Consider the following 23,925-nt stretch of genomic DNA (forward strand, 5'->3'; position numbering starts at 1 on the left):
TGTCCATAAATGTACAAGCACACAGGGAAGATATAAATAAACTTGCTAAATAAAATATTATGTCTTTAGCTTAATGGAATTGCATTTAATTTGAAAAACCATAATGGACACAAAAATCAAATTTTCACAAAATTATCTCAATCACAAACACACACATACAAACAGCCCCCCTCCCCACCCCCCATATATGTAGGTACTTTTACTAATTTATTGTATTTGTGTTTTATTTGTACATTTTAGCATTTTCCAGACATTCATTTGCCCACAGCAATATCCATTTCCTGCCATTCATGTTTGACCTAAGACATACATAGCAAATATTACGTATACGCAACATACTAAGAGCAAATACAAATGCAAATAGTAAATCATTATTGCACAGACACGCACATATAAACACACACACACACAGAGAGAGAGATAGCAATAATAATAAACAATTAGGGAAGCAAAGAGAAAAAAACCAATAAACAATAACCAAAAAAAAAAAAGGGAAATAAAAGGCCACACAACAACATAAACAGTGAGACAAACCAAATTATTTTACTAGTAATGAAAATTTTGTACTCTTACAAAGGGCAACAAGATCCAAAAAATGGGAAGAATTTGAGAACTTGGGAATTTTGTATACCCCTTTTCAATCTCCCTGCTCCCTATAGAGACAAAGAAATGCGGAAATTAAAACCAAATTGATTTTTATTACATCCAATTACAGTAAACAACGTCTATAATGAATTCGCTTTATAGACGGATCGTTACTTTGGTAGCTTTACCCATTTCACAGTAAACAAAAATGTTCCAGATTATTGTGTATAAGAAAGGTTTTCTAATTATTAGGAATAACATCAGAAATATGTAAATATTATTATAGCTTATGGAATCGAATGCTTTGTTAGGATTAGTGGTGGGTTATAGCGGAAATTGCCTTCCCGATTTTACTTTTAAAACTGATTGAATTTTCAAATGTAAGAACGTTTTTCTTAAAATACTTAAATTTTTAACCAATTGTGCGATTAACCATACTAAAAGTCAGCCACTGCTTAGCATATTACAAAGAAAATCTATCGGCAGATGCTTTAAATAACTGTTATCATATTTTATATACTAATATATATAACAAATTCTTATTAATAAGTTTAAATTATGACATAACATTTTGAATTTTAAGTAGGTTTACAAAATACAATTTTTTGAAAACTTGAGAGGTAAAAATAGGGCTAATTTTGGAAAAATTGTCAAAACGGTTTACAACATCGGATTGATGATATATATAATTTGATTTTCATTAATTTAATCAGAATTTTAGATCATGACTTCAAAAGGTTAAAAACTAGTTATGGATTAGTACCGAAGTAAGTTAAGAACTAAGTTTGATGATAATCACCAAAGAGCTAAAACAGTTTTTCTGACCAAAATAATTTTTTGGGTAGGAGCTATATATGTAGGTATATGATAGAGTCATCCGATCTTAATAAAATGATGTATAATTTTGGCTTATAATGTCATAATAAAAATTTGTATGAAACATGCTTAAAAAACACAAAAATAATTGCTAAAGTAGTAATTTTCTGCTAATCGTTCCTATAGAAACTATTTGTTATAGCCACTCTATCTTAATGAAATTCGGCATTGACATTAGCATGTATATAAAACTTACAAATACTAATTCTTAAAATAATGGCGTGATAAATAAGAAAGACATTGATTTTTATATGATATAGTCCCTCGATTTTAAAGAAACTTGCAGTCCTAATGTATTTCAAATTGAAAATATTAACTTTTAGAAGAAAGTTATTGATAAAAGTATCTCAACTCTACTGGTCCCATGCAGCTGAATCCAAGATATGCATTATATGTAACAAAATATATTATTTAAGAGACTTTTTGGTCTCTTGAAAATAGAATTTATAAATTTTAAAATAAATCCAATCCAGATTAAATTGTTCTTTAAAAATCTTTCTGATGTTTTTGCCATAATATGCCGTAATTAATGCTCTCCCTTAATAAATCGATGCTTCTTAACTTTGCATTGGACAACTTGCTTTCATAATTAATGATAGGTACCTTAATTATGTTAGGGTATAACAAGTTAAATGAACTTCAATTCAAATGGCTTGGCCAGCGGCTCATTAGCAGGAAAAGAAAAGAACTAGATTTGTGTATAGGGCTTAAAGAAAGAGGGAGGGAGAGAGAGAAGAACAGAGAGAGAAAGAGCAGGGTAGAGAGACGAGTGTTAAGAAAGGGCAACTTCATGATTTTATAGTTCAACTTACAATCGCTTACATAATGATGGGAAAATGTTGTTGTTGTTGTGGTGTTTTTTCAAGTGTTCAAAGTTGTGTTTTTTTGTTGTTTTTTGTTTCCTTTGCCTTGATAAGAAATTGCGGCCATGTCGCAGTTCGGCAGCTTAACTAATGGCCACAATTTTAGGCCGCATTTTTTATGACCGGGCGTAAAATTGTTTTAAATAAATTAAAACCAAACCTAATGAATATTTAAATGAGTCAATAAAGACAAAGAAAAGGTCATAGACAAAACAAAAAAAAACACAAATGGAAATGAAATTGGAAAAGCAACACCAGAAAATATATTTAAAACAAGTTTCTTGCGGCGTATAATTAAGTTTTATTAATTATAATTAGTGGTTTTTAAATTAGTTCATATGAAAGGCAAGCGAAAACAAAATCATTTCGGTATTTCGGTATTATTATTGATAATTTATTGAAAACTAGTCTAGAGGTTTACAAGTGAATTTGATTCTCTTATTGGTTTGATTATTGATCAATACCGTTATATAACGGTTAATTTACATTTTTTGTCAAAATGAAATCTTTTAAATTATTCATAAATCATTTATTATGCATTTGAAATGATTTGCCGTAAAAACTATTTGAATATCTCAATGACTTTTCCCCATTTTCAAACTGTGTGTGTGCGTTTGTGTGCGGAGGTGGAAAATTCGTTTCTCTTCTTTTCTCTTTCACTCGAGTGTTTTTATGGCAAATGCATAATTTAGGTGGAAAAATTCTTTTCATTTCAAGTGCAAATGAGTAAACAATGATGACTTTGTATAATTTTATGGCCACACGCAGTTGGGCCTCAATTTTCATTTGATTTCGTTTTTTTTTTCATACGTTGTATTTTCTTTTTTTGCATATTAGATGAAAACTGCTTTTTCCTTTTGGGTTTTGTTTTTGCTGCTGGTTGACCTCTTGTCTATCGATTTTCGATTATATCTAATTGACATGCCAAGCACACGCCCATTGCCACGCCTACTTTATGCTGTCTGTCAAGAGTTGAGATGTACTGACTTGTCGTCTCTCGTCTCCTAAAACCATTTCTATTTACTTCATTTTGACACGCTTCTGGAATTTAATGAATTTTCCCTCCCACTTCTTAACCCTGTCTTTCCCTCTACATACATCACATTTTGTTTCTTTATCCTTATTTTTACTTTACGTTTGTTTGTTTCTTTCTTTTCAATGTGTAAATTTCTCTGCATATTTTATGCCCCATCCTTTTGTCCAATTTGTTTGTTTTAAAGGTTCCTCTTCTTCTTATGTTCTCTCTCTCTCTCTCTCTGAGCTTATTGAAAGCTTTAACTAATGTCTAGTCATTAATTTTCAGCTAATCGCAATCAGTCAAAGCCATCAAATGAGAGAGACCTTTGGGCCCCCCAACCTTTGACTGTCTTTCTTTCCTTAACTAAGCTCAAACATAACTCAGCAGAAAATTTGATCAAGATTTGAGTGACAACCAAGGCTCGTTAAGATTGAGTGGTTTTCAATTGATTTTCCTGTGCAAATATATGGTATAAAGATATGGTTGTAATTCATTATAATGATTTGAAAAGTAAAGTGAAAAGGGTTTCACATAAAAGTCTCAAATGCTATTAAATTTTTATATGTTTTGTCAAGTGGATAAATTCAATGGCAAAGGATGTATCCTTTGACTACATATTTGTCGTATATTTTTATTTAACAAGTTCTATATATAAGTTGATTCCTAAAAATTGGACAAATGTTTATATAGTTAGAATTAACAAATTCTTTTGAATAGTTTGGATTACAAATTTTTGCTTTCAAAACCTTTGAAACTCGAATTTTTCTATCATTTTTTGAATCCATTCATTTTAAATTCAAATTTTGTACTTAAATGAAAAAAGACAATTTAATAATTTCTTTTTTTTTTTTAGCAATTTTGAATATTTGTAAGACCTTTTCCTCCATATTTTTAAATTTGTTAATTGCGATTCGAAAAATTTCAGATTAGCCGTAAAACGAAATGGCCCAAAGGCGAACAAAATCATTTAATCACATTGATTTTAGACGTTTGGAGTAATGATATATTGTGAGAAAGACGAGTCTGAGGGAAAAATTATGATATCTTGATTTAAAAGTTTAGATATTTTCGTTGTTGGCAATTTGATCATTATAAATATTTATCAAAATACTTAAAGACTTACTGAGTAGGCAAAAAATAAAACGAAAAAGTCCAAAATTATTCAAGAAAGCGATTTTTCCGAGTTCCCAGATCGCCTTCTTAAATTTATCCTTTGATTTCATCAAAATATTCGATTTGAAACTTCTTAAAAATCCTTACTACGTTAAAGTTATACTATGTACTTACATATATCAAAATACAACTAAAAAGCCAAAATACAAGACAGTTTTAATTTGTGGTTAAAAGACATTTATGTTTTAACTTTTTTTCATATTCTTTTTTTTTATGGCATACACAGAAAGGTTGTTGAAATAAAATTAAGTATCAAGGTTTTCAAAAATACTTAAATTTAATCAAAAAACTTAGTTTCTTTTCTGAAAGGACAAAAATACTTATCCAAATTGTAAGTTCACGTCTGGCATTGGCATTTGGTTTGTAAATAATGAATTTATGAAAGTTTTTGACTCATTTATAATACCCAAAAAACTTTTTAATAAAACTTACTGATTTCTTTGCTTTAATAAAAGTTTCTCTCTTCACTTTTATTTTGTTAATTTATCAAAAACTTCTCACCCACAAAAAGAACAAACCGAAGGCAATAAAAAAACAAATCCATTTGTACAAAAGAAAATAATAATAATGACAGATACTTCAAGGCACTCAACATATAACAATATACACTCAACCAGATATCACACATTAGCCTGAACTCTGTTCCCCTGGTCCCCCCTTCCTATCGTTCTATGATGTTTTATTCTTCCCACTTTATTTATCAGTTATCATAATGCTTACGCCCATCTGGGGTTTTCACTTTTCCGGCAATTTATTTTAGTCAATTTTTGTTCTTTATTTTTTTCCTTCTTTTTCATAAGCACCACAGCAGGGGCAGAGATGAATGGGAAGGGAATGGGTCAGGCTGTAGTCGTGGGAGGGGAGGGGAGGGGAGTGTGCTTATCAGAAAATAGTTATACGCCTCTGCTTTCCCCGTCTCTCGTACAATATTTGCTCTAATCTGTTTTTCTTTTCTTCATTTTCTTTATTTGACCTGTAAATATTGATTTCCCTTCTTATACCCTGCAGTTAATAATAAAATAGGTATATTAGGCAGGTTAAATTACCACAAACTTATGGATTACAGTAAAGTTACCAATCTAGGGATGTAAATTGGCAAAAAATCAACCCTGAGGTATGCAATAGTTAGTCCAAGAATTCTTGGTTTGAAAAACAACTCTAGAATTTTGTAATAAAAACTGTTCCTCCATGCAAAAATTGCTTACAGACAATACCAATACTTTTATTTTTTGAGAACAGCGAATACTATTGCATACTTTAGAAGGCATTTATCCCCCCCCTAGATCCTACTTTGAGCTGCTAGACTAGAATCCATTCACTCTATAGTGCCTCAATTAAAGTTCCCAACAAATTTACAAATAACTACAGGGTATCTTTGGGTCGTTGGTTCGAATTGAAAGTTTTTTTCGTGGAGTTTTTCTAACTGTTGATATGAAAACGACAACAAGTTCTGATAAGTTGTCTCTCGTCCTACGTTTTTTTTTTTTCTGTTGAACATATGGAATTTATTGGGCACAGCAAGTGCATTTTATGATATGATAAAAGTTTGACCTATATATATATAGAGCATGTCCCATATACAATATAAATATGTATATATATAAATGTGTGATTGATGGCCAACTTAAAATGCGTTTATTGTTTTTAATGCGACCATTAAATGGTCAGTTTCGTCATTAAATTTAATTTGAGTACTCACTCAAAATAACGTTTGATGAATATTAATTATAAATTTAATTGCATTAAGCAAATTAATTAAATTGATAGCCGACAACAGGCGTGTTGGCCTATATTATAAATGCATATAGTACACACAAAAAAAAAAAAAGATTAATACTAAGAAGGAAAACGGGAACGAGAAAGAAAAAAAAGCAATTTTCAACAAACAATGGAAAATTAAAGCTCAAAGAAAACTTTTGTGTATTAAAAGAAGGATGAATAGAAGGAAAATATATACATATATATTCATATGTTTGTTTGTGTATCTGGAGTGACATAATTGGAGTCCATACATATGTATGTATGGGCTGATGTGAAGAACCTTTTATAAACTTTGTTGTAGAATTAGATTATCTTTTATTACAAAAGGGAAAAACAAAGTAAACAAAAGAAACGCAAAACACATAACATATACAAACATATTGTGTATAAACTTGAATAAAAGTTCAAAGGAAAAATATGGAAATAATCCTGAGAACTTAAAAAAAAATACTATTATCAATTTATGTATTTTTCTCTCCCTTTAAAGGGAAAACAATAATATGAGTTAATTTAAACTTACACAATTTAAACTACACCTTAAAAAGTTTTTTGTATAATATTTTTCTTCTGTATTAATCGCAATGAACTAATTCCAAATTAAAATATTTTAATTATTTTTCAAGATATGCACAACAAATTAAAGAATTTTCTATAAAAAGATATCCTTTGAAACTAAAGTGTATTACAATATTACAAATTATTTTTTCTAGCTCATGTATTCCAGAAAAGTTTTTATAAAAAGGTTGCATAACATGATTATAATTTGTTCTTAGAACTTACTCTTATGTTGATAAATTATCAAATGAATAAATTAAAGTTTGAGCAAAGTCAACAGGCTTACTTTATTTACATTCTTTCACTGAAATGCCCTTAAGAATTAATTTTAAAACTCAATTTAAAGATTTCATTATAGATAAGCTTATGGGGAAAAGTTTTTCCCACTTATATAATACCTAGACAAAAAAAAAGAAGAATAAAAATGAAGTTGCACATGAACCATCTTCTGACACTTATCTGGCTCATAGAAAATCAATTTCTCTTTACATTTTCCCTTAACAAAAGCAACAATTGCCATTTTTCTTTTCCGCCTCACAACCCTGCCCCACTGACCCACCTACAACCACCCTCCCGCATATCCATTGTAGAAAATGCAGCTTATCCTAAGCCATAAAAGTGAAAGTCTCAAAAGCTTCTTTTTTTTGAATTTATTACAAAAAAATAGAAAGAAATTCAAATCCACAAAAAAAAAAGATGAGAACTTTAGACCATAGAAACAAATGGAAGGAAAACTAAAACTCTTCGCACTGATTACGTAAAATTGTGTGAAAGCGAGCTATGGCTATTGGCATCTCTTTTTGTGTGTGTTTTTTGCTTTGCTTTTTTCAAGGACACCCTCTACATCCGGACAAGGACACGCATTTTAGCGTCGTTACACAACACTGAACTTACCTTCAACTGCAAGTTGGCAGCCCGTTTTTGTTTTTTTTTTTTTTGTGGCTTTTATTAGGACGTTGAATTTATTTGAAGTAGGCCTTGACAATTTGTTGTTGATTCTTTTTTCCAGCCAGTCAGCTGTCGTTAAATTTTTGATTCAGAAGACTGAAAATTTTCGTACGTGTAACGCTTCTAACAACAAATTGAACGTTCAACAAACAACGTTGTGTTCCTCTACCATATACAATATAAATATATATTTGTATAATTGTTGGTAAAACTCGTTGGACTTGGCTTATATTTTTTTTTCGTTATATCGTAGGGGACCAACAATTGGCAAAGACGCGCAATAATTTACAACACGGAGGAGGACAGCCAAGAAAGAACGAACGTTACACCGCGAGCTCAAATTTGCTTTTGAATCGAACGGCAGCGCGAACAAGTGAGTCGAACTCGAGCAAAAGAGTCCAGCAAGTGATTCGAACCCGTGAGAGAGAATTCTCCGCCGTTCGTCGCTCTGTGACATAGAGAGAAAGAGTGAGAGCAAAGCAACAAGCAGAACTAAAGAGAGCAAGCAAAGGTAAGCATAGTCTCCCCTCTCCCATACACACTTAACATACACAGTGGACCCTAGAAAAGGGTCTATAAGTTTTCTTTATAATATTATCTTTAATTGCATTATTAGCAATAATTTGAGTAATTTAGTTGAGGGATTATGGAGTTATCAATATTTATCATTACAAGTTGTGCACGTTTATCGAATGCCCACTGTACTACTTAGCATTGCATTTGTTCCAATGCGTAGGGGGGACACAGTTATTCATTCACAATTTGCTCTCTTGATTTCGGTCTCTTTCGCCATGTCCTGCTTATGTAACTTGTACTGAAGGATAGCAGCATTTGGGCAAGGATATATAGTTTGGCAGGGAGCTGGCGGGGGAGGTGATAGTGCTAGGGGTAGTCTCACACATTGAAGGGCAGTCAGCGACCTCGTTCTAGAAAAACTGAGAAAAAAGCAGCAGCAGCAGCCCCTCTGAGAAAGCGCGTAGGATAAACATTTTGGAAACACACAATAATAAAAACGAAAGAGAAATGAGAGAGAACACACAAAATGAATGAAAGAAAAAGAATTTAGGGGGCTTCACCCCCATCTGTTATTTCTATGCAGGCCACATAATGGAAAATGCTGATGGGAGTGGGTGGAGTGGGGTGGGTGGTGTGGAGCCCTTGTGATGGGTTATTCCGGCATCACATCAAAGCTAAATCGAATTGCGCAACAGCCAAAGCACAAGTTTTGACGTGACCGCTGAGGAAAGAAAGAAGGTTGAGGAGGAGGAGGAGGATGGATAAAGGGGACAAATGCGAAAGTTATGGCTGCCTGATTAAACTGGAATTCTAGTGGTCAATTTGAATTCAGGGAGAGAGAGCTGGGGGAGGCAGTAAAAACCGTTTCATCTATCACTATAGTAACCGTGCGAAAGTGGCTTGGTGACAGGAGCAGTTTGAAGTGGTTGCATAAAACAAATTGAAAATTCGTTCATTGGCTTTTCCATTTTTTCCTCCATCATGTAACTGTAACTACATATAACTGTTCAAGTGACCGTTATAAATTAACACTTTTTTTTAACCATTTCATCTTTATGTATTTTCTCTTTTCTTCAGCAGCTAAAAACGGTTGATTTTTAGCTCTCTTTCTCTTACTAATTCTCTCTTGCCTTAAACTTTCGCTTTTTACGATATTCTTGTCTCCTTATTTTGGCACACATTTTTATATATTCAACACCAATGTAAAATGGGAAGGCGGTAGGATGGACAGGAAGGAGAAATTAGATTTTTAAGGTTAGATATGAATATACTTGCGCGGATTTATGAATATTACATTTTATTAAAAAGAATTAATATACGTAAATAATACATACATACATATGTATATGTATGTATACCTCAATCTTCATTTGTAAACATTAATCCTTTGTATAATTTTGTTGAATCAGTTCCCTGTAATTCAGTAGGAATATATGTATGTAATTGTTATCTTATTTGTTTCCTCTCAATTTTCCTGTTCAATTACCATATATTTATTCGAACACTTAGCTCTCATCTATGTAATTATATAAAAATTATCATAATTTTTGTGAAATTCTGTGTGAAATGCATTTTAAATCTTTTCCAAAAATCTCCAAAAACAAACATAGTTCATTCCTTTGAACTAACTTCTGTTTAGCAGAAATATTGAAGTGTTCCTTATTTTCGAGAGTAAAGAGTAACCATTGTTTCCTGTGGAAAAAATGGATCCAATTGGTATATTTTACATATCTCTTTCAACCAAAATGTATAAATCTTTAAAAATATATTCAATTATTTAGATATCTTATCCAAAATCTCAATCCTTTTTCTGCTTGTGTGTATCTCCTCCTGTGAATCCTTTATTCTATTTCAAAGGTCTCTTTTTTGAACCCATTGACCTCAATTCCGGATCTCTCCATACCTTTTTTTATGGACTTCCGCAGCAATAGATCTAACAAACAATAATTCCTACATAACCTCATTTACCTCTAGCCATATCCACATACATACATACATATCTTCCCCTCTGTCTCCTTTTTGCCTGCTACTCTTAGTGTGGTCAGCTCAAGCGTAATTTAATTTTGTGCGCCATTTATTTATAGTGGTCAAGAGGGTCAGCCATGATGGGGTGGTGGCGGGAACTACTACCCAGAAGAGGAGAAGGGATAAACTCTGTTTTAGTTGTTGTTTAGCTGCAGATAATTTATGAAGCTCGACGGGCACAAATTAGGTTAGGTCAGCAGCAGGATATGGACACCTGATGCGAATGTCTTTCCTCTCTCTCTCTCTCTCTCTCTCTCTCTCTCTCTCTCTATCTTCCTATGTAATTTTCTTTTTGGATTTTATGTGCTTTTGTTTGTGTGGCATCTGTTTTCGCCACCAATAGCAGCAGAACCGTGCGTAAAATGCGTTTTAATTGATAAGAAATGTTAGATAAATCGAGTTATGGACTTTAGCAATACCCTGTTTGAATATTTTTTTCTGAAAAACCAGTTAAGTCATGTAATATTAAAATATAGTTATTAATTACCTTGGAATCATTTATAAGGGAGAATACTTTTTTTTGGTTCTGTTAGCAAATATCCCCTTTATATCTAAATTCAAGGGTATAAAATGTTTGAAAGACCATGTGGTGGGTGATGGGGCGGAGGGAAAGTACTGACAGGGCGTGTGGGAGGTTACCCCGCTATCTGCTAATTGAATTACCTAACGTTTCCTTTTTACTACATATTTCAAAAATGCCGTCAAGCTCTCGAGTTCAATGTGTGTGTGTGTGCGTCTTGCTTTCTTTATTAAAACCATTTTTATTCAGTTTTCATTTTCCCTTTTTATTTGGTTGGTGTTTTTTTTATGTGTTTTGTTTCCATTTACTTGACCCAATTTTGGCGCTTTGCAGTTGACTTTCTATGCTCTTCCTGTGGCATATATAATACTCTTTCTATCTCTGTTTATCTTTACTGTGCAGCCCAAAGCCAAAGAGCATAGATGCACATGCACAGATAGAAAAAGAGAGCAAGCAAGAGGAAAAAAGAGAGTGAGAGAAATGCGCGTAGCACCAGCAGCTGCTGACGTTGGCTTGTCATCCCTTTTTTACCCACACTCCTCAGCCCTCATACCCCAATCCCATAGCAGTTGTCATCAAAGTTTGTATTACCAATTAAATTAATCAGCGCAAAAAATAAATTTATGGTGTTTAGATAGGCGAGTGTGGGGAGAGGTGTAACATTTTTAATTAGAAACCTCTTAAACATTTGCCAAAAGAAAAATACATTCATCCATTAAATGGCAAATGTTTTTTGACTAATAAAAATAAATTTTGATTTGAAAATCCGTCTTTCTCTGATTAAGCAAAAATAAAATTGATTAGAACGTTTGAAACATTACGATTCGTCACAATTTTGTTTGTCAAGTTAAATTAAATTAAATTTTAATCCAACTTTTAAATTATAATATATTTTATATCTCTTGTTTTATCAAGATGAAGAAATATCTTTTCATTTTTTTGTCGTATTAATTCATTTCTTATTTATTTATATTGAAGGGGTCATTAATTTATTTATTTTTTTTGTAGTATTTACATTTTTGGCTAAATTGATTATAAATTTTATATACATATGTTTTAATATTTTAATTATTTGTTTTTTCATTTAACTTCTTTTTTTTTTCTTCTTATTTTATTTCCATTTAGTCATAATTTTCTTTTGCTCATTTTTTAAAAACTTGTCTCGATTTTCAAAAATTTGACAAAAAATATGTCTTTAACGGTTAATAAATTTGAAAAATTATGAGTAAACATTAAATAAATATGAAAGCTTATAAAATATTTTCAAGTATTATTTTGCTCAAAAATAATTCACAAAAAAAAAAAAATAAATGATGCCCATGAAAAGAAACCCAGACAAATTATTGCTAAAAATAGTTGCCGAGAATCTCAAAAAAATATTATTCATAGACATTTCTGTGGCTATGACGATTCGAGACTATTTTTGAAATGATATATATACCTACATATTTATGCCGATTTTGAAATCGTTAAAGCAAACGATTTGATTTAGGGGAAGGAGAAGGGAGAGGTGGGTGGGTGGAAGTCGGGACATATCACACGCATGCCCAGCGCCAAGTCGAAAGTCACGCAATAGACACAAAGTAGACCGACATAGTCAAAGTCATGTTGTTGGGCAATTAACTTGGCAGACTGCGTGGCTTCTGGGAGCTCTTGGCTCTTGGCGTGTAGGCTTTTGTTGTATGACATAAGAGAGCTAGTATCAAGCACCCCTCCTACCCTCCACCACCCACGAACCAGCCAACCAGCCAGCCAGCCCCACCCACTTTATGTCACTAACGTCCTTGAGGCACAAATGCGTTGAAGGCTCTGTGTAATACGTAAAACTCTCAAGCTAAGGCGGTGTCAGATGCTTTCTCTCTCTAATGTTTCTTCCTTTTCATTCTCATTTTTCTTGCAGAATATGGGGGCCGGCGATGCAGATAATGGCAAAAAGATTTTCGTTCAGAAATGCGCCCAATGTCATACCATTGAAGCGGGTGGCAAGCATAAAGTTGGACCCAATCTAAGCGGAGTTGTGGGACGTAAATGCGGCACTGCTCCGGGCTACAAATATACTGATGCAAATATAAGTAGGGGCGTTACATGGACAGAATCAAATTTGGATGAATATCTGAAGGATCCTAAGAAATATATTCCAGGAACTAAAATGGTTTTTGTTGGACTCAAGAAAGCCGAGGACCGCGCTGATTTGATTGCCTACCTCAAGCGGGGCAAATAGAAAGACATTCATAAAATGTTCAAAACACAATTCTAGAATTCAGTTCCTTTGGATTTCAATTTCATATATTCGAGCTTTAACTAAATTTAAATAGCCATTCCTCTATCTTTAACTAGTTTAAATCAAGGATTCAATAAATATCATCTTCAAAATTAGCACTAAATAATATAATTATTTGACAAATTTAGATGTCTTTTTTAAACAGAAAAAAATATCCTGTGAGAATTTGAATTTAGTTCTCGCCAAATTGTTTATCAGTTCCTTTTTTTTATGGAATACATATAAATTTTTATATGACCATTTATTTTCATTAAGAGGTTACGAATGTTGGTCATAGCAAATATTATTCGAAACATGTAAAAAAATGAAGTAAGTAAGTCGACTCGCCGACTTAGGTATACCATACACCAGTAAAGCAAACATTTCAACTTTATTAAACAAATGCATTTTCACATGCTTCTTACAAGCATATCTTAGTATCTCACTCACTCAATCATACGAGCACCCTAGCGCCCCCACCAGCCAACGGCCAACTCCGGCCTTATGGAAAAACGTTTATATGCATAACTCGACTGTTTTTTGTCCGATTTTGATCAAATTTGGTATTTTGCTAGATATTAGTATTAAATTTAAGTATTAAATTTAATTTGATTGCATAAGGTAAAAAAATACGGGAGATAATCAAGTTTTTCAAATTACGGGGGCGGAAAAGGGCGTGGCAAAATTTTTATACATACAAAACGTGTGCATTTACTAAGCGAATATACATACTAAATATGGTATCTCTAGCTGGAATAGTTTTTGAGATAAACGCTTTTTTTAAATTGCGGGGGCGGAAAGGGGCGTGGCAAAAATTTGAAATAAACTTGATCACTCTACATACTACACGAGTCTACATACCAAATTTGGTGGCTCTAGCTCTTACAGTCTCCGAGATCTAGGTCTTCATACGGACAGACGGACGGACGAACAGACGGACGGACAGACGGACATGGCTAGATCGACTCGGTTGTTGATCCTGATCAAGAATATATATACTTTGTGGGGTCGGAGATGCTTCCTTCTGCCTGTTACATACATTTTGGCGACTTTAATATACCATTTCACCCTATGGGTGTATGGTATAAAAATATAGATCATTATAGATTATAGATTATAAAAACTACAGCTTTAAAATTCAATTAATTACATTTGGCTTTTAATAGTTACAATCAGTATGGTAGACCTAACCAATTTCTGAGATTAGTTTGCTGAATAGAAAACTCAAATCCTGAGTTCTATTCTCGATTTTAGAACATCCAACTAGTTTTCCCTTTAAAAATTGCCGCCTTTCTGCCCATTATTTCCTAACATTGAAAAATTGAGTTTGCAACACTGAAGATTCTTAGAGATGACAGTTGTACGACATTAAATTATTCTTTTTTATGATTTAATGCGGGGTAGTTAAAAACATTACATAACCACACTTAAACACAATATTGACTGATTCTTTGCTTTATTCAATTTAATAAATTACAGCGAATGAGTTTATCGTTTTTAGTTTAATCGTTAATTTGAAAATATCGGCCGCCCAAAAATTATCGATATTTGAACAAGCTTTGTCCATTTCTAAGTTAAAATAGCGTCGAGGCGAAAGTTTTGCAGGTCGAAAACACAATGTTTATAAATCAAGACAGAAACAACAATTTGCAAAAACTGATTAATGACTACGAAGTTCAGGAAAGTTTTCCCGTAGCCAATGTTCATCCCTTGGAGGCCCCCAATTGCTCGGATTATGTGGTGGCACACGTGTCTTCAACTGCCGAGGCGTCAAAAGAGCCTCCAAAGGCCATTCGGGACTTTAGCGAGGTGTCATTTCTACCCTATATATTGGAGACGATGCAGAGAATGGGTTTTAATAATTTGCTACGCCTGCAAAGCTATGCCTGGCCGCATTTGAATCAAGGATCCGGTCATGGAGCCATCATAGTGAGTGCACCACGTAGTGGTCGCTCCTTATGCTATATACCACCCATGTGTCAGACAATTGGCGAAGTATTGAAGGCTAAACGACATGCAAGACTGATGACATTGCAGAACGAAGTGAATTATCAAGGAGCCGTGGCTTTGGTTATTGTTTCAGATTTGAAACGCGCTCAGCAGATTGCCTATATATGCCATCGATTTCTACGCAAGTCCAAGAACGAAGAATGGTTAACACTTACACTGACGGTGCCATCAAATCCCAAATCTAGCGATTTCTATCATCGTTTGCTCAATGGTGCTGGATGCCTGGTGGCTACAATATCTCAGTTTAATTGGCTCTGCGAACAGGATGCTAGTCGAATGCAATTTCCTGATTTACGTTTTGTGGTCTACGATGATATTGATCTTATGGATATGAAGCAATTGGAGCAAGGACATCATTATGTTAAAACATTAATCAAGAGTCTTCAAATCGCTCCACAATTAGTGATTATAAGTCAAACATTTCGAAAATATTATCTTAACAAATTAATGAATGACTTTTCATGTGAAAGATCTTTAGTGATTTTTGGTGATCTTTTGGAAGCAGCTTTTTATGGTGGCACCTCGATGCGTTTATCTTTGGTTAAACAGGAATCAAAGCTAGAACAAGTTGTCAAAATCCTGCAGCAACGTCCTCCTCAAACATTTCGCACTTTTATTTATTGTCAGGATGATGGGGAAATAATAGAGTTATTAAAAGCTCTTTGGACGATATATAACTATGAATGTTTCGCATTTTATCAAGATGATGGCTTGGATAAGCAAATGGAGGTGAAAAAATGGTTATTAAATAGTCAGGGATTAATATTCGTTAGCACCGACAATTGTCCCGAACTGGATATACGTAATATTGAGACATTAATACATTATAGCATGAGCACATCGTGGAGTAAATTTAAAATGCGTTATTTGTGTTTATCCCATGGAATAATGAAACGATTATCACAGGAAACACTACCAGAGGACACTAAGACACTGCTTTCTCTTACCTTATTGGATGATCAAAGTGATCGACAATTGCCACGTTTGGTGGATTTTCTGGAAATGCACCAAGAGGTTGATCAAAATCTTAAACAAATTGTGCGTAGCATACGAGATGAGTTTAATTTGGGCAAAGCCAATGAACCAGCCTTGTGCCCTTTGCTATTAACACATGGTGAATGCCGGGATACCATGTGCAATGAACGTCACCTGTTAAATGAAGCCGATCGACTGCCATTGGATTCACCCTTGGTGGAGGGTGTCAATCTAAAGGTGCAACTTATTAAGGTATATTCACCCTCTCACCTTTGTGTCCGTCTTCTGGAGTATTTGCCCATGCAAAAATCTTGGCAAAAGTTTCCACTCAATTCCACACTTGATCTACGTTTACAATTGCTTCAGGCCAATAAGGATAAAGCACGCTATTGGCCACCACGTTCACGTGATATCTGTGTATATCTTTCACCACAAACAAACAGTTTCGAAAGGGTACAAATCCTTCGTGTGCCGGAAATCAAACATATAAATATCTATCGCTCCGATTTGAAAATCGAGGTACAAGCTATAGATGTAGACACAAGACGTTTCTCAACGCGATGTGGTCAACTTTATGAATGTCCTGATGAGCTGAAAACAGAGCCATCCATGTCTGTGGATTTGCGTCTATTGGGTGTAGTACCCTCATCCGGGGAATTAAGCTGGCATCCAGATGATGAAGCCGTTGTCCGAGAAGTAAAATCCTGGTTAACTAATCCAGCATCTGGTGAAACATTTTTCCTACAAGCTAATATTAAATTTGCCATGACCCATACGATCTTCATCAATGATTTGGTCGTTATGACCTATGCACCGACATTTAAGAAGCATGTTCGTCATTTACGTTTAGTTTCCGAACTCCAAAAGATGTGTGTGGAGAAGAGTGAAACTGCCATCAATAAGATATTGGGATTTTTCAAGGATCACATTAGGCAGGACAGACACGAGGCGGTGTTGGATAAACCAATTATTGAAGAGGAACCAATTACTGAAGAGAAACCAGTTGAAGAAGAAGAGATATTAGTCGTTGAAGAACAACTTACCCCAGCTAAAACTGAATGTCATTCTCAGCCCTCGAGCAGATTTAACAATTTCTTCAATTTAGCTTTTGAGATTTCAAAAAAAAAGAAACTACAAGAAGATGGGAATCAAAAAGTTGCTGAAGTTCCCAATTCTACAACTCCAGTGGATAGTATTGGGGATCTTGTGAAATGCATGATGAATTGTGCCGCTGCTGCTGCTACTGATGATTCAGAAACCATGGCCGATCAGGAAAAGTTCTTTGAGTATTTGCTACCCAAAGAGAGTAAAACGACTCCCTTAAAAACGAGAAAAAGTAAAAACCAATCAACCAAATTGTCAAACAAATCCGCTAAAAGCAGCATGTGTCTACCTAAAAATGTTGTACAACCTGAAGTAATGTACTATCAAACAGTACGAACTTTGGAACTTCAAGTTACATTGCCCGAAGAGAATGTATCGTATACTGTATACTTATCAAATTTATCAGTGATCATTTTCCTAGCTCAAACTACCACAACGATCTATCAATTTGTTATCAATACATTCTGTCCCTATCAGAGTCTAACACATCATATGAAAGGACGCAGCGTTTATGTTAAAGTTTTGAAAACTTTGGCCCGCTCATATCCATTGGAATTCAGTCATTATACATTTATGAAACCGAATCATGATCAGTTTCATTTCACTGAAAATTATCGCAAACAATATGCTCAGCATGTCGAGAATTATATTTTCAAAATGGGCTATGCATGGAATGCAAACTTTACCAAATTATACAAGGACGATGAAAGTGAGGAAAAGGATTCGGAGAATGATCTGGATGACGATCTAACCGAGAGGGCCAATAATGGTTTCGAATGTGATTGATGGAAAGTAAAGTATACACCAAAAATTGATCCTAGTTTGCAACACTTTTTTTTCATTTTAATGTGTAACTGTGTGTTTTATATAAAAAATTATAACTTTTTGTTTTGCATCATTTTTTTTTTTTTGTTAATAAAAAACAAAAATATAACAAGTTTACTTTTGAATTGAAAAGCAATTGAATAGGGGCAGGATTTTCATATGAATTGATACCTTTTTGCCAAAAAAAAAAAAACACCAAGTGACAATAAAAAATATATTTTGTAGCAAAAAAGTGATATGTTAAAAAAAAAAAAGAAAACAATATTTTATTGACAGGTTTTTTTCTACAATTTTGTTTTGAGAAACTGGAATAATTTTTAATTAGGGACAATATGGATGTAATTCTTCGGACAACATTCACAATTTTGGATTTTTTTTTAACAAAATGCTGGCCGTTTGAGAATGAGAAATGTTTATTTGGCATTTTTTTATGCTAATATTAAAAAAATTGTTAAAAAAAAATTTCAAAAATATTTAATATGGCGAGAACCAAAATGTTAAACATTCTGCGCCGATTCAAGTTCGTCTCAATAAAATCGGTGAAGAATTACGGGCTGTATCTTTGCCAAAAGTTCCGAAACGCGTTTCAAGTTTGCCTCACAAAAAACGTCATAACTCCTAAAGTGTTTCGAAAAATCTTGTTAAGACGATATTCTCAATACTTCGAAGAAAAATTTTACATATTCTTCAACTAAGATTAAGCCTTACATTCATTTCATTTAATTAAATCCCTATGGCGTTGCTGTCTTGAGTTTGAAAGAAAATTATATACCACAATGGAATGTCTTTGATCGAAAATTAACTGGAATAGATTTCAGATTTCATAATTATCAATAAATTGCACTATATCAGTATGATTCATTGTTTTATCTTATGAAATAAATTTATGAATAACTATAAAAAAAAGAGTAAATTCGAACGATTATTACGTGTTATTTAAAAGGATAATGAAGTTGACATCATTTGTTTCCTACATTTTTCATTTGCTTCTGAGCGCTTTAAAAACAAACACATGACTTACTTTATAGGGACAACTTTATTATTTAGAATCAAAAATTAAAAAAAAAGAAATACATGCGTGTTTCTATATATATAAAATCATATTTCAAATACAATATAAAAAAAGATCAAAAATTGTTCATAAAAATAATAATAATGTACAGAACTTGATTAAGATATATATGTATAACATTTCATTTCTTTGCATTCTACACAATTTCACTTTTATCATCATCATCATCATTTCAATCTTTAATTTCCCAATCCCTCGGCACGAACATTGACAGCATCCAAGAGAGCACCCATCGGTGTGGAGGCACTAATCAGAGTGCCATCGAATGTGTTGACAACTTTGTTCTTCAAGTTCCTTAATCTCAACGAGGCGTGGATGAATGTCACCGATATTGGTAGCAAGAGTGTGAAAATAGTCAATAGAACAGCGCTGATCAAATGCAAAAATAGATAGCCACCGATAAGGGCACCGGCTAGAATATACCATTTCTGTTGGGCAATCTGTTCGGCTGCCTGAGCATTGCCACCACCCAGACGACTGGCAATAAAATTTTTCTTTGTTTTCACACTGAAAAATTGCCAAATTACGGCAATGATCAGAGCTTGAACAATGAGACCACTCACAATTTTCGTGGGATTGAAGAAAATCATCAGGGCATAGATTGTAAGGAAGAGTAGGAAATAATTGGTTTGGTAGTAAAGTAAATTCTTTACCACACGATTGCCCCACTTATCGAAATCCTTGAGATTGGGCAATTGAAAGCGAGCCGAACCCAGAATGAAGTCATCCAAACTGCGTAGTGGCGGCAGTTGCAAATTTCCAGACAATGCCGCCGCAGCGTCACCCACCGTTGATCCTGATCCTGACATACTTTTGCTGTTGGTTTTGACTGTTGCGTACTTCTTGTCGAATTCGGTGCTAAGCTTCTGATAGTTATTATTATTGGCCCGGTTCCAATACTCAACTATGTCCACGTTATTAAAATTAAACAGCTGAGTTGTCAGCTGCTTTAATTTCGTCCGCAGTTGGAGCCTATTGGAGCTCGAACCGTTGTTTTGCGACAAAAGATGTGTTCGCTCGTCAGCACTTGTCCAATCGTTTTCAGTGTCACTAAAATCCTCTTGGTCTAGTGCGTCCAGTGTAAAATATTTCAATTTTTCCTTAATTTTGGATTGTTAGTCAGCAACAGTGTTGCTAAGTTTTCGTTTGTGTTTGTAGTGTTACACATTAGTTTTGTCATAAATCGATATGTCACGATGACATGGTACGTCATCATTAGAGATGGCAAAGGCAAACAGAAATTTCCCATTCGATTATTTTTGTTTCGAATTTTTATTATATTCAGATTATTCAGATCTGATTTATTATTCAATAATTTCGATGGCAAATATTTATATTTTTCTTCTTTAATGTAGTTTAATTTAAATTTTCTAGAGATATACTTGGACTTCTTAAGACCATAAAGCTTTGCAAGAATTTATCTCTATTACTATTGTTATATTTATTAGAATAAATATAGAATGCTCGACTAGTTTAATTAAGTGAACTAGCTTTAAGGACTCTATATTACATACTAAACATATGGGCATTTACATAACTTAATTGCAACATTTAAAAATGCAGAATATTTATGCCATTTTTCTTATTTTGTCTTTAATACTTACTAATATCAACGATTTCATTTTGAATATAAAAAATATTTCTTTGTGCCATTGTGGACTCCGGCAAAACTTAAAACCAATTACCTTTGAAAACATTAAACATTATAATCAAATCCTTGTACAAGAAACGAAATTTATATTTCATTTCTAGATTTTTTTCTTTTTTAATTATTGAAAACATAAGTACAGCTAAATCAAATTGTTTTAAACAAAATCTAAACATTTTTTTTTCAAATATGGAAAATCAAAGGAATCAGGAATCAAGTGGTTTGGTTTCTTAAGGGAAATTAATTGAGATAATGTGAGATAATAAACCTAAAAGAGAACATTGTTAAACAATTTTTTTTTTTAAATTTCTATTATTCTCTTGATTAAAATTAGGAATAGTTTTTTTGTTTGTTGTTGTTTGCTTCACTTTTTGTTTGTTTTTGTTTAACCTCCAAAATAGGACGTTCCGGGACTAAAGACTACTTAAAACTTGGTTAAAGTTTTGGTAATGCGTTGCAGCTTCTTGCCATGTATGGGGTATTATTACGACACCGGTGATGGGGTGACGGGGAAGGAGGGGATGTTACGCCTCCAGATCATTGACAAAGAGCACTTCACGATTCTTAAGGCCAACATCCCGTAATGTTTTGTTAATATTTTCATTAGTAAAACAACCCTCGGCGGGATTACAATCAGCATTTGAATAGAGAACACGTTTTGGGAAATTCGTTGTGATTTCAAACTCATCCGGTGAATCGGGATGACAAAAGAGGAAATAGTAAACCTCCTGAAAGAGATGCACAAAAGAGATTACAACAATCGTTACCAATTCATTGATAGATGACTCTTACCAAAATTGTATCCGTTTCGCGAAAACGTCGTTCAAGCCGTTTGCCACTTGGCAATTTGAATACAACAGCTATTGAGCCCATGACATCCACTGGAGGCTCTGTGGGCACAAAACGAGCCAATTCAATCTTTTGCCTAGCTATATTCTCTTTACGCAATTCAGCTGCCCTTCGCTCTTGTTCCACAGCCTCTTGTTGTTGCCTCACAGCGTCAAGTTCACGCTGCTTTTGACGTTCCTTCTCCTCGTCGGCCAATAAACTTTGTTCGTAGGCCAAATCCTGTTGCCGGCGCAGTGTCTGTGTGAAATTTCTCTCCAAACGATCGGCCCGAGCCTGACTTAGCCACACCTCATTGGCGGCCACAACTGCTCGCAGGCGACGTAAGAGTCCTTCGGCAGTGCAATCTCCCTCGAATCGACCAACAACTGTCATACGATTGGCGCGCAACGAGATCATGGCCATCAATGGGAAATTTCGTACCGTTATTGATTGCATCACTCGATAGCCCTCCGGTGAGGATACATCACAGCCCCAAAGTAGTGTATGTGTATTAATGTATTCGATTACGGATGGCGATGCCAATGTTTCACGACAAAATGTATCCACATCGGGATTCTTTGTGGGATCCTTATGCAGATAGACAATGAGGAAGCGCAATTCCTGTTTAGCATCATTTAACGCCTGGGCATAGGTGCCCTGATAGAATACCGGATGTTCCGGATATCTTTCGTAATATTCACGTATGAATTTCATAACATCACCCAATGGATCTGTCACTATTCGTTGCTCATTGCCACCGCCGAAATTCACAAATGCACTAACTATGCTCGAGAACGTCGAATAGAAATATTGGAATACAAAATTAATCACATAGCCGACAAAGCCGGTAAAATTGCGGGGAACTGGACCAGCGGGACCAACACGACTAATCGTCCGTCCACCAGGCATATTTGCTGAGAATACCTGCTGCAGGAAACGATCATTGATGACAGTCGGTGCTCTCACATCCGTTGAGGCGGCAAACATTGTGGGACGGCCTTCGCGTATATTTAAATGTTCCTGAAAGGCCACCTGAAAGGATCAAAAATTTGGAAATTAGTCAAGGTCAAGTATTATACATGGATGATGCAGGAAAATCTTTATCAATTTCTAACTCGGTTTGCCGCTTGCTCTAAAATTGGCCAAAAATTATACTAACAAAATGCCTAAGAACGGGTTACAATTGGTTCCTTTGGCGCTTAAGGGCAATATATAAACGATGCCGGATCCTAATGGGATCGGGAGAGATCACTTAAGCTGGGAGAAGCAATATTTGCAACTATCAAAAGGTCGGAAGAGGTTGAGTCAATTCGACAATAACCCAGATAAAAAAACCAAGTCCATAACCGTGTCAAAATTTCTGAGCAAGAGCAGAGCAGAGGAGCTCCTTCGGGAACTGGAATACTCTACTAGATTAAGTTGACGATGTATAACTAATAATTACTAAAACAAACTTCATACTAATTTGTATTTAAAACTGTTTTGCCCTACTTTCCCGCTTCTCTACGATGAGCAACACCTTTGATTATGTAGGTACTTCACACCTCACCTCAATGTCCCAGCTATGTCTGATTAGAACATCTCGACATCTGTTCATGTCATCTATTCCAGTTAGATCCTGAAATTGCAGGACTTTTTCTGTTTGTTCATTTGTTAGTCCGTCCGCTTCCATATTTGCAGCTGTTAATTGTTGTTGTTTGTTGCTTTTTCTTCTTCCTCCTCCTCCTCTTTCACACTGCTATTCGTTTGCCGTTTCTGGTGGGTTGCTTACAATGTGCGTGCGTGTTGGTTTATATACATATATATATTTATATATATACGTGTATGCGTGTGTGTGTGTGTCACAATTTAATGTTGCTCTAGTTGGCCTTTGTCCAGGAAGAAACGCAAAAACGCAACAAAAAGGAATATATGTTAATTGAATTTATATGTCATATAAATGCCATTTGCAAGAATTTAACACACTTTTGAACATTTCTCGGTCAGCAGCGGCTGAATTTCCTTATATTTTTGAGTTTGCAAATAGACTTTTTTTTTGATTTCCTTCTTTTCCGTATGATTCTCTTTTCGTTGCGCTTACTGCCTCTCTGGTCTTGTCAAAAAATTTTGATATTTTCTGTTGCCGTTCACACTTTGAAACGTTTACACTGCGTTGCGTTAATAAGGTGCGGTTGCAAACGGCAACAGATGCATATTTAACTTCTTTTATTATGCGATTCTGTTATATAGCTAATTTATGTTTATGAATTTAAAAAATATATTAAGTTAGGTCATAGCATTAAAAGCAAAAGTTACTACTTTACAGAAAGTGACATAAAAACAAAAATTTTTCAAAATACGTAAATTTTTCTAATATTCGTGTG

The 23,925-nt window shown here is 34.1% G+C and overlaps 4 protein-coding genes across 4 annotated transcripts; 2 read left to right on the forward strand and 2 right to left on the reverse strand.

Moving 5' to 3' along the window:
* The first annotated feature begins 7,776 nt into the window (after positions 1–7,776).
* On the forward strand, positions 7,777–13,216 carry LOC6643456 (cytochrome c-1). Its single transcript, XM_002066242.4, has 2 exons — positions 7,777–8,290; positions 12,741–13,216. The coding sequence occupies exon 2, from the start codon at positions 12,744–12,746 to the stop codon at positions 13,059–13,061; it is 318 nt and encodes a 105-aa protein (XP_002066278.1). The 5' UTR covers positions 7,777–8,290; positions 12,741–12,743; the 3' UTR covers positions 13,062–13,216.
* Positions 13,217–14,663: 1,447 nt separating this feature from the next.
* LOC6643457 (putative ATP-dependent RNA helicase BoYb) lies at positions 14,664–18,046 on the forward strand. Its single transcript, XM_002066243.3, has one exon. The coding sequence runs from the start codon at positions 14,718–14,720 to the stop codon at positions 17,973–17,975; it is 3,258 nt and encodes a 1,085-aa protein (XP_002066279.1). The 5' UTR covers positions 14,664–14,717; the 3' UTR covers positions 17,976–18,046.
* A 985-nt stretch (positions 18,047–19,031) lies between these two features.
* LOC6643458 (PRA1 family protein 3) lies at positions 19,032–20,250 on the reverse strand. Its single transcript, XM_002066244.4, has one exon. It carries the CDS (start codon positions 19,893–19,895, stop codon positions 19,266–19,268), a length of 630 nt encoding a protein of 209 aa, XP_002066280.1. The 5' UTR covers positions 19,896–20,250; the 3' UTR covers positions 19,032–19,265.
* Positions 20,251–21,040: 790 nt separating this feature from the next.
* On the reverse strand, positions 21,041–23,838 carry LOC6643489 (FAS-associated factor 2). The gene is made up of 4 exons (XM_002066245.4): positions 23,528–23,838; positions 23,112–23,430; positions 21,527–22,594; positions 21,041–21,462 (listed from the first exon to the last, which is right to left on the reverse strand). The coding sequence occupies exons 2-4, from the start codon at positions 23,232–23,234 to the stop codon at positions 21,259–21,261; spliced, it is 1,395 nt and encodes a 464-aa protein (XP_002066281.1). The 5' UTR covers positions 23,235–23,430; positions 23,528–23,838; the 3' UTR covers positions 21,041–21,258.
* Between the last annotated feature and the right edge of the window lie 87 nt (positions 23,839–23,925).

This window comes from Drosophila willistoni (assembly GCF_018902025.1).
Source record: "Drosophila willistoni isolate 14030-0811.24 chromosome 2R unlocalized genomic scaffold, UCI_dwil_1.1 Seg200, whole genome shotgun sequence".
In the NCBI taxonomy this organism is placed as follows: domain Eukaryota; kingdom Metazoa; phylum Arthropoda; class Insecta; order Diptera; family Drosophilidae; genus Drosophila; species Drosophila willistoni.

What these genes read in the sequence shown, in the direction of transcription:
- LOC6643457 (XM_002066243.3), top strand. Translation starts at nt 14,718, where the DNA reads ATGTTTATAAATCAAGACAGAAACAACAATTTGCAAAAACTGATTAAT.
- LOC6643456 (XM_002066242.4), top strand. Translation starts at nt 12,744, where the DNA reads ATGGGGGCCGGCGATGCAGATAATGGCAAAAAGATTTTCGTTCAGAAA.
- LOC6643489 (XM_002066245.4), bottom strand. Translation starts at nt 23,234, where the DNA reads ATGGAAGCGGACGGACTAACAAATGAACAAACAGAAAAAGTCCTGCAA. An exon ending in GACATAGCTGGGACATTGAG is followed by an intron (nt 22,595 to 23,111) that starts GTGAGGTGTGAA and finishes TGATCCTTTCAG; the next exon opens with GTGGCCTTTCAGGAACATTT. An exon ending in GCGAAACGGATACAATTTTG is followed by an intron (nt 21,463 to 21,526) that starts GTAAGAGTCATC and finishes CATCTCTTTCAG; the next exon opens with GAGGTTTACTATTTCCTCTT.
- LOC6643458 (XM_002066244.4), bottom strand. Translation starts at nt 19,895, where the DNA reads ATGTCAGGATCAGGATCAACGGTGGGTGACGCTGCGGCGGCATTGTCT.